General features: G+C 43.2%; 1 protein-coding gene across 1 annotated transcript in view; it reads right to left on the minus strand.

Moving 5' to 3' along the window:
* NIPAL2 (NIPA like domain containing 2) overlaps positions 1 to 9665 on the minus strand; it is a 49878-nt gene extending 40213 nt beyond the window's left edge. Inside the window, exon 1 of the mRNA XM_062503232.1 lies at positions 9573 to 9665. Coding sequence (XP_062359216.1) covers positions 9573 to 9665 — 93 coding nt within the window. The remainder of the gene's footprint in view (positions 1 to 9572) is intronic.
* Between the last annotated feature and the right edge of the window lie 1580 nt (positions 9666 to 11245).

Here is an 11245-nt window from a genome sequence, read left to right on the forward strand (position 1 = left end):
ATAAATAAATAAATTTTAAAAATGAGTGAGTGGTCTCCAGAAGGCAGAACCTTTTGCTTAGCAGCATTATTCATTTAAATATAAACAACTGCTAGATTATCAGTGGTGATCTAAAACAAGAGGTCCTGCACTCTCTGAAATATTCACACATATGTATATGGGTGCATACACACAAACACACAGCTGGATGCTTTTAATTTGCAGATACTTATATTCAAAACTGTAAGATGCAAATCTTGGAATAAAAAAAGCAAACTATAAAGGAATGGCCTCACATGCAAGTTTCTTGCAAGGGCCTGAGATACAGGTAGCAGGGCTTGTGTTTGCTCAGCTGTGACACATTATTGCCCATTTTGATATTTTACTACAGACTGTACTTCACTCATTTAAAGTATAAAAGTATTACTAGCATTATGTGAATGGTGCATTACACCATTAATGGTGAATGCTGACATAAAGAGTAGGTGTTTAGTTCACTAAAATCCAAAGCATCTACTTCACAGCTGCCTTCTGTAAGAGAAAATTAAGGTAAGTGTAGCTGAATGATCCCTTCTATGTACCTTTAACACCTTTTCATACGATCTGTTACAGAGATAACAAGGTGGTGATGTTTTCCCCCCTACTTTTGCATATTGTTGGTCTTTCAGCAACTGTATCTTATGTGGATTCTCCAATATAGACTTTGCTGTCTTTTTTACTGCTATTTTAGCATTAGTATATGATATAATGGTTATAGAGATTCTTCTTGACAGGGATTACTATGGAAATGGGGTCAGGAAGATCAATTCCTTTTCAGGAATTAAAGAGATGGAGAACTGACTATCCTATGCATGAGCCAGATGCTATTATCTCTCACATGCATGCTTTTTAAACCATGCACTGCTCTTCAGTTTGTCCTGGCAGTCTCTGATGTGTGGTTATCACAGCAGCCAGCAGCTCAGCCTCACGCAGCTGGAGCCACTCTTCCAGCAAGATGGGGGAGAAAATTGGAAGGGTAAAAGCACAAAAACTTGTTGGTTGAGACAGGGACAGTTTAATAGATAAAGCAAACACTGCATGAGAAGCAAAGCAATATCAGAAATTCATTCACTGCTTCCCATAGGTGTATAAGTGTTCACCCATTTCTACAAATGCAGGGATCCATCATGGGTAAGGGTTACCTAGGAGGACCAATGCCAAATACCCCCTTTTTCCCCTCTTCCTCCTGCTTTATATGCTAGGCATGACACCATATGGTATGGAATACTCCTTTGGTCAGTTGGGATCAACTGTCCCAGCTGTGTCCTCTTCTGGCTTCTTGTGCATCCCCAGCCTACACATTGATGGGGCAGTATGAGAAACAAAACCCACCTCAATGCTGTGCAAGCACTGTTCAGCAGTAACTAAACATCCTGATTGCTAGCAATACTTTTTTCATCACAAATCCAAAACAAAGACCACACAATGAAGAACATTAACTCTGGCGAAAACCAGTACAATAGTCAAGAGATGGAGCTGGAGTCTTAATCAGGTGAAAGCTGCTATTATTTATTTCACCAAAGATTCTGCAGACACTACAAGCTTTGCTGTTGGTCATCTTGACATGATGACTGAGTCATTGCTGCATGATAGTGCAGATACTGAATAAAAATGTTCATGGTGCTTTAGTCACCACTGCTGGGAGCAAAAGACTATTGAAAGAGAGAGAAACAAAGGAAAGAAAATAATGTGATAAGTCAATAAATACAAGAACCTTGTGACAATTTCAAAGCAGAAAACATCCCCAAACCCACAACAATACCCCCAGTAAAAACTGAAAAGAAACATTAAGAAATAGTAGGTTAGAGTCATAAAGCAAAGTAAAAATGGAGTCACGATCTATTTACTCCCACGCTGGAGCCCAAAAAATTAAACTAGGTTTTAACTGGGAGTTAACTGTGTGGGTACAAGTCTGTTATGCACACAACCCCCATATTTTGGTTGTTTTTCACAGAACATCTTAGCAGTGGAGATACCTTGGCTGTTGAAGAAAAGGGCTTCAAATATAATCTGTATCAGCTGGCAAAATTACTTTCATTCCAGCAGGATGACAATCAAGTCATTGAACATGTTAGCTAGGACTCTGGTGGAGATATCAGCTCCCATGAGGCTGATTTGGTTCTAGGGAATTAAATGTCAGCAAGAGGTAGACTTGTCCACAGAAGGATATTCACTTTTATGTTACTACGTCACCTCAGCCACCATGCAGAAGTCCTGTCCAAGGAGCCAGTATTTGCTATGCTCTGAGTCATTGTTTTCCTGTGTGGCAGGACTTCCTCCAAACCTTGCATTTCACCATAGACCTCTGCATTACAGGGTTGTTTCTGCAAAACACAGCAGGATACAAAGGGAAATACAGCCAGAGAGTGGGCTGTGGGCCTCATCCAAGAGTTAAACTGTAACGATTCTGTGATTTCTTGCTATCATAGTTCCATCATCTCTCTTCATTTCCCCATTACAGGCTCAACAGTTAGTATCAACAAACGAGGCCAAAGCTTCTAGCCTAGATGATGTAAATCAACCATGAACGTCATTGAGGAGAGTGGAGTTCAGGCAGCACACATCTGTTTAGTTTGATATTGACTATTTACTTTTGAGCACACTGCAAATACCCATTTCTTAAGAGCACTGCTCCAGGCTGGTGTTCACTCACACACCAACTGGCTGTTCTTTGAAGCTGCTGGCTGCATGTTTCAAAGTCCATATTAGTCAAAGCATGGAAAGCATATCTCCCAACTGCTCACATTAGTGAATGCCATTCTTCTGGGACAATCCATGGTGACACTATAAATGTGACCATAACAGTTTATACATGTCACCAAAACTCCAAATTAAATAATCACAGTCTCCAGTTACCAGGTTAGTCAAATGTCCTCACCTCACTTATGACTGAAGTGCACAGTCTGCTGTTTGTTCATCTTTCTAAAGCCTTGTGTTTTTGAGTTTGGTCAGAGTTCTGCTAGAGTGAATTGTTTTCTTTTGGTTCCTTCAAGAGGACTTAATCAGATATGGCAGACTGCTGGAGACAAGCAAGGATAAGATTCAGACATTTTTTTTATCAGAGCCCAGAGCAGATTTCAAGACCATATTAAAAGAAGGATCACACTTCAGCTCTGAAGAGCACTGCAATCTTTGGATCACAAGAGCCTGGTGTTACAGGTGAGATTTTACATGAAAGACAACTTTTACTTTAAAAATTACATGACGAGTATTTTCCTGTCAATTACCCAGAGAAACTGCCTCATCATCAAGGAGTCAAATGAGTGCTAGGGCAAATGAAGCAGCAGAAGCACAGATTCAAGGTGGGAGCACCACTACTCTTTTGTGTGACAGCTATGTCCTAGATCCACACAGCAATCTCATTAAATCTCAGGGACAGACAGGTGTTGGTATGAGAGCCAGACTTTCACCCTACATCACTTTGCAACTCACACACATGCTGTGCGACTTGAAAATCAACACAGTGGCCACAGCCAACTTAAAGCCATTACTTGTAGATTAGTCTAGAAGATGGGAACAGCAAGGGCAAAGCCCTACACTGAGCCAGGCACCTCCAAAGCAGCGTAGGGATTCAGATTCATCCCATGCCTGGTCTTTCCCACTCAGTGCTGACTAAGGGAAAAGGAGAACTCGCCCTGCGTGGCTGACTCCATAGTTTAAGCCATCTAGTCAGTGGCTAAGCTGGATATCAGACACAGCCTGCACTGTGCACCCCATTTTTCTGTAAGATACCATTTTGAAGCAGTCCAAAGCAAAACTAAATTCTGCACTCGGTAGGATATGTGTAATTAGTGACTCAAGTTTCTTTGCATCTGTCTTCTGCACCCCACTTTCTGACAAATGACAAGTATTGTAATGCCCCTTACTGCCTAGAAAATTCCTAATTAACATTCTCATGCCTCTTTAAATGGATTAGTGTAATTACAAAGCTCCTGTTTAACTTGCAGTCACCTCAACCATCAGTAAAAAAAGAAAATCACATTCAAATGTTCTTTAACGTCCTCAGAAAAAAAATTAAAACTCATTTTACCATAGCATCTGCTGGGAAGGGAAACATCGAAAAAAGTCTCAGATTTGTGAAAAATAGCCCAGTGAGAATCAGGCAACAGACAATTGGGCAAGCTATAGCTCCTTCTTCACATGGCCCCATCTCTGCCAAGAGCACTCATTTCCAATGTCCTGGATAAGGTGTCCAGGAAGAGCTACCAAGATTTCTTCAAAATTAATTGTGAGGTATCAGCCTAAATAAAAGGGTTTTGCTCACCAGTTCCTGTTGTCTGTCAGGTGAGGAAACGCTCCTGCAAGCAGCTCTGCCAGAAATGCTGAAGAGAAGAAAATGTCCAGAACAGATGGACTGTGAGCTCTCCCATCATCAGCATTTGCTTGAAGTCTGTGTGCCCCAAGCTCAAAATGTGGAGCTGGGTTGGTTTGCTGCTCTCTGCTGCCCAGCACCACACTGGGTTTAGCAGGGAAGTGCCATGGGCACATGACTCCTTCCAGGCTTTGCAGGGTGAGCCCAGGCAGAGTACTAGAGGCCTGCCAATAACACACACTAGAAAATTCTTTTCTGGGACCCAGAGAAGTGCCTGGTGGAAACCAGATAAGCAGGTCACTCCTCAAGCAGGCTTATAAAGCTGAATACTGCCTCCAGTCCATAGCCTACTTTCCCACTATTCCAGACCTGTTGCCCCATGTCCAGCCTCCTCTACATTCAGAGGTATAAACAGCTCCATGGTATACTCCCAGTCTGCTTGCACAGGTTGATGGAAAAAAAAACCTATATTTCCCTAAGGAATTTGAGAGCTGAGAGGATAAAGACATGCTTATAGCATTGTGCAAAGGGACAGGCAAGGGGTAATGCTTTCCTGTTCTTATTTCCCTTACCTTTGAGTAATAAGTTCCCAAGCAGCAGCTGATCTCCCCATAAGCTGGAGGCTGAAGTCTGTAAGATGTGTGCTCATTTCACATCAGTGATGTGATCTTTACATCTGCAGGGACAGTTGATGTTCAGCACAGCAGAATGGATGTATGAGGTTGAAAAAATTTGGGAAATATTATCTAACCAGTGTTCAATTCTGCCTTCTTGTATCAGCTTTTTGCTCACACTAAAGCTAATCAGAACACAACCTTCAGCAGATCAGACCAACAGCTCTGGCAGAGCCTGAGAGCTTGTGTGCAAGCTGGCCCAGTTGACAGTCCTGCATTTACAAGCCCAAGCCACAAATTGTTTTCTAGCAGAAACTAGTTAAATGGGCACTAAACCATGGAAAGTTGCTGGATTCTTGACAGCAGAACAGCACCAGAAAATCATGCAATGCTTCTTCTTGCTTCTAGCTGCAATGGGCAGAAACTGAAATACAGGAGATCTGTCTGAACATGAGGAAGATTTTTTTACTGTGAGGTTGACAGAGCACAGAAACAGGCTGCCTGGAGAGGTTGTGGAGTCTCCTTCTCTGGAATTATTCAAAAGCCTTTTGGACACAATTCTGAGTAATGTGCTCTAGGGGTGCCTAGGGGCCCCTGCTTGAGCAGGGCTGAACTAGATGATCTCCAGTGATTCCTTCCAACCTTACCCATTCTGTGATTGTGTGCCTCATTAAAACATTTAAGTTCTGAATTCCCCTATGAGAGATTCAAAATGGTTGTATTTGAAAGGGTAAGCAAAGTTCTCTTCCTAAGTTTTGATTTATAAGGGCTGAAAATAATATATGTTTCTCTAATACCTAAGAAATGGTATCCATTTTCTCCCAAACACATTTCCCAGTAAGATAAAGGAAACTGAAACTGCATGAACTCTGAAATCTGACAGGTAAAGGACAACAGGATGAAATAGAGTCAGGGTTTTGATACCCCTCTTTGCCTTCAGTGAACAGTTTTAGAATAAAGAGCTGGTGGGATGGTGTTGAACAGGAAAAACTTCACTGCAGTCTTCACAGATAAGTACACCAGCAGAAAGCTGGGTAAGGACATTTGTCTCTACTTTCCCCATATCAGGTTTACTGATAAACCTGAAAAAGCTAACATCTGCAGTGCATCGGGGAGCAGACTGGAGACTGAGGTATCCTACAAAGGCTGAGAAAATAGCATAAAAAAACTCAGGAGGGTTTGCCTTCACCTTTAACAGCCTTTCTCTTCCTTCTTGCAGAGGAAAGATGCTCTGACTGAAACCCACCTGTGCTGTGGCCACAATGCCCTCTGACTTCCACTCACACTTCCTATGGACACCTTGACTTGCTCTAGAGCTCTTCCTAATTGAAAGCCATGGGTGGAAATGTCATTGCTTAAGTGTTTAAAATATCCTGGTGAATGTTTCTAGGGATGTACCATGACTGCATTTTTCTCTGGTGATGGTGCCAGCTAAAGGGACCCCTCACTGTTTCTGGGGTGCTTTCTCAGCCAAGTAAAATGGAGAGAAAAATCTTTCTCTCCATGGAAGACAGCTCCTTGCCTTCCTGCCTTGGGTCCCTCACAGCACAGGTGAAGCATCAGAAGTGCAAGCAGGCACTGTGCTGCCACTGGAAAAAAGGGGACCAAATGATGGCTAAGTGGCACTAGACATCAGGCCCTGAGTAAAGAGGGGGGAGTTGAAGCACTGAAGATGTTCTTCTTGAACAGAATCAGCTAAAAACCTCAATTGTGGCACTCCACACAAAATCTAGATTTCATCTATACGGTAGAAGGCAGAGTAGAAAGACTTCTACAAGAATCTGTTTAACCTGTGGGATTTCTCATCACACCTGGTAGCAGCCACCACTGCTGGCTTATGAGACCACACAAGGGGTCAGGCACATACTCACCACCTGACAGGCTGTGATAGACTCTGAGGGCACAAGAGGCCACAGATCCATCTGAAGGAACTGTCAGCATTGTTAACCCCTAAATACAGAGCAGAAATTATTTATTCCTACAACCCACAAAATAAGACAATCTTTCATGGCAGCTGTCTGGGCAGCCAGTAATAACTCAGATCTGTGAAGCGATAGGCAAAGAGGGTAAAAGGAGCAGAAGTGAAATAAATTTCTATCTCTGGCTTAGCTTCTGCACTTGAAGAACTACACACAACACACATGTGAAATGCGGAGTTAGAGAAGAGTTGTTATGGGGCTCTGAGTAACATGGTCTAGTGGAAGTTGTTGCTGCCCATGGCAGGGGGTTTGGAACTAGCTGGTCTGTAAGGTCCCTTCCAACCCAAACTCTATTCTATGACTCTGTTACATCTGAGCTCTCAGTAACTGTTCTCACCCAGCTGTTTTCTCCTACTCTAATACAAAGTCAAACCAAGATCAATACTGTAGATAATAATTTCAACTAATCCTGCAAATCATTTTTGTCCATAAACAACAATATTGTAAATAAATAAAAACCTCTGAGAAGTCTTGAGGGAAATAAAAATATATAACACTGAGGCAATTACATACACTTTCTATTAAGCAGACAAAGCCCACATGTTTTGGCTTCCTACAGTCATTATTCCAGCACACACAAAAATATTACAATATTAGTTTGCAGAAAATGCTTCAGGTAACTAAGTACATATTTCATCAGATTTTACTGCACCATTAAACACACTCATGTCCCATGACACACCATGCCTATACAGGGAAGGCTGTGGGAGCACGGCTTGGGTGTTGCTGGTTTCAGAGATGCAGCTCCATGCTGATGCCAAGGAGAAATCCTGCCTCCACCTTTTTTTCCCCATGGTCATGTGTGCCCCCTTCTGGCCTTATGCCAACAGCTATCATCCAATCAGCCTGATCAGGGACCGCTCAGGAGAATAATCCCAATTAAATCAAAAAGAAAAGAAATGTAATTCCAACACAAAGAGGCATTATACTACACAGCCATGCGGACACAGCCACTTCAAGTTTTTCCAGGGAGCTGAGTGTTCCCAAACATCATTCAAAGCCTACTGGAGTGCCATGGTTTTCCCAAAAGAGTGTATCGGATGCGTTGCTCCTGTGTGGATGTGTCTGATGCCCATGTGGCACCAGGCAACTGCAACTGGCAGCTGAGCCAAGTCCCTCATGTCTAGGAGCTCTTGAAAGGGAATCCCTCTTTCACCTCCTGATGGGGTTGAAGGGACTGAAAAATACTGCCCCAAAAGTAACTCAGCTGTATTGGGATTTTCCCAGGCAGATCAGAGAGAGTGCAGTTATGGGCTCTTGTAGAGGGAGAAAACAAAGAGCTCCTTTTCAAACCAAGAGAATGAAATTACCTCAAGAAAAGGGGAAGGGAAAGAGCCCCTGTGGGAAGAACTGAAAATGGGATGATCCACTGAATCACAGCCAGGATAGCCATGAATGGGAGGAGGAAATTGTTCCTGAGGCTTCCCAAAATGTAAAATGTGAAAATGGGGGTGGACAGAAGAATTTAACTGTTGGAAAAATTAAGGTTGGCACCAACACACCACCCATAGTTACCCATTACTGCTCCAAAGCTACCACTGAAGTATAAAGTACAGAACAGAATATCAGTCTCACCCACAGACTGCAAGCAGCTTTTAGACCCAAGCAGCTCTAAAATATCATTAAGGTCTATCCAGAAAACTACCATGTTCAAAAACCAGCAATGCTCATGCAAAAACCACAAGGAGTACAGGAGCAGGACTGAGAGATTTTCCAGGCAAACAAAAAACCCCCACCTTGACATGCAGGTGGGTATCCCTGTGCCAAGGGAATTCCCTGTTGCTGCCATCTTTTTGGCAGCTGTGCAAGCTCACAGACCTGGCACCCTAATTCACAAACCCACAGTAAAACCATTAGCTCCACATTCCTGTCTCCCAGTAAGTGACCCCAGCTCTGGGAAGCACAGCCATCAGCCAGGAGTCCTGCTGCACCAGGGACCTGTGCACAGGAATTCTCAGTTTTTCTTCACTCTAAGACCATGAGGCTGAAAAATGCACCCTGCCAAATGGATATTCACCAAGTAGCAAATGCAGAATCCAGAGGGGAAAGTTTTTGGGAACCTTCCTCAGGGCCTTTGGGACCTGCTACTGGGTTGCTCCTAGAAAAGGAGAGCAGCTAGTTGCAAGCCATTTTATGCACAATTTATACCAATGCTTGACATAATGAAAAAGTGGTTTGCCTCTTATGCAGAGAAAATCAAGAATGTTGGGTATACTTCCATGCCTTCTAGTTTGTGAAACAAAAAGCAGAGAAAAGGTAAAGGGTTTAATCAACCTCCAATTAATTTTTATTGTTAGCAGATGCTTCAAATTGCTAGTTCCCAGGGGCTGCTTCAGTCTCTCTTTTGCAGTTGCCTAAATCCATTGTCAGCACTGACAGCAACAGAAATGCAGATGACAAAAACCAGTGATTCTCTAGCACAGAATAGAACAGCTCTGCCCAGTTCCTACTCAGAAAGGACTGCTCAGAGTGTGAGCCAGGGCACTGCTGGCTGAACAGTGGGGTGAAGAGGGAGCCGAGCCAGCAGCAAACAGGTGCTGGGATGAGGCTCTACAGAGGACACAGGAGAGAGGCTGAAATCAGTGCCCCCCTCTCCCCAAGCCCTCTTGCTCCTGGGCCCCACCATGGTGCTGCACAGTGGGCACTTACCTTGTGCGTGCTGTACCAGGGGCCAGACAGGGGCTCACTCCCGGTGCCTGGATCCCCAAAGGATGCATTCCAGGTGCCTGGGCTGATGTCCATGTCCCTGCCCCCAGGCCCCAGCCACTGGCCATGCCATGCACTGTCACACCAGTGGGGAGGGGTGGCTGTGACAGAGGTGAACAGGACGAGGACGTGGCACTCTCTTCCTGGTGTGGGGAAGGCTCCTCACACGGGTCACTCTCACACAGGTGTGTGCAGCCAGGGCTGCAATTGCTGGTGTGCACCAGCACACCCTTAGCTGGAGAGTAGCTGGAGCATGGCAGAGGAATAGGAGCTGGACAGAAGGTTTTGCTGCTCCTTCCCAGGGCATTCAGGTGCCTTTTTTTTTTTTTTTTTTTTTTTTTTCCTGTCTCTGATTTCCCCAATGCTCCACCCTGCTTTGAAGAGGCAGCCTGGGAATTTAACTCCTTCAAAACTCTCAGCTCTGCCTAAACCTAATAGTCAAGTATTAACTCCTCACTGCTAGACTGCAAAATTTAGAAGTTGTTCCCAAAGGCAGATAGTCACTTACATAAATTCTTACTTATGTCCTTATTTTTCTCTTCCAACTATTTCCTGCATAGTTTTTTTGCAGACACTTCAGGCAATGTGCTTGTTCCCAGTCTGTGGCTTTATTCATTAATTCTTTTAGTTTCGATTTGATAATTTATTTCCTCTGGGGAAAGCAACAACTAAACAAGCTCATTAAAGGCTCCTAGCAAGGTAGGAGCTTGGCAGAATTATGCAGGAGACAGGAGTAGGCTTCTAGAGAAGCACAGAAAGAAATATTAAGATACCACATCTTCAGGCTCTGGACAATACAACTGTGTGCAATCCAGAGAGCTCATAGTGTACCTTGGAGCAATTGACTTGTATTAGTTCATTCCATTGCTTTAGCTGGGATTGAAAACACCTGAAGTCCTGACAATTATTGCAGCAGACAAGGGTCAGTGGGCAGTTATTCTGCTCCCTGCTACAGTGGTTTTCTCCTACTCATAAGAAGAACTGGCATTGATTGCTTAGTCCCAGTAGGGCCTGTGGTCCTACCATCAGCAAGATGCATTAAGAGGGAGAACATGTCAGCATGCAGGATAGCAGGCTGGGAACTAAGCTTCCAGCAGGCAAGGAGATAGGATCTCTAATAGAAATGAGCAGCAGCAAAGCTGACTGCCAGTATGATTAATTTGGTCAAAAATAGAAGAAACACACAATTACAGGAAAGAAATTGTAGTTAAATTAATACTTTCCAACTTGAACGCATAATGTCTTAGCCACAAGGATGTTATTTGAATCCAGACAGAAGGTGATACAGAAAATACAGAAGTGGCAAGGTAATGCTTCAGTTAGATGATGGTATAACACCCCAAAATACAAAGTCTTGTCTTAGAACAATAAATGTTTTGTTAATGTGTGTGTGGCATAACTTGAAATACCAGTTTCTGTGATCACAGCTCCACTGAGTCCTTTGTAAATATTGGAATAAGATGCAGCCATGTCTATATAGGTATGATGGAAAAAAAATAGATCCATTATTTCATGACTGTGTAAATTGCTGCAGATTATTTTTACACTGTTTTATAATTATTCTCTGCATTCTAATCTTACATTACAGAAAAAAATTCTAGGCAATCTGGGTTATG

The sequence above is a fragment of the Cinclus cinclus genome, chromosome 1, assembly GCF_963662255.1.
Source record: "Cinclus cinclus chromosome 1, bCinCin1.1, whole genome shotgun sequence".
In the NCBI taxonomy this organism is placed as follows: domain Eukaryota; kingdom Metazoa; phylum Chordata; class Aves; order Passeriformes; family Cinclidae; genus Cinclus; species Cinclus cinclus.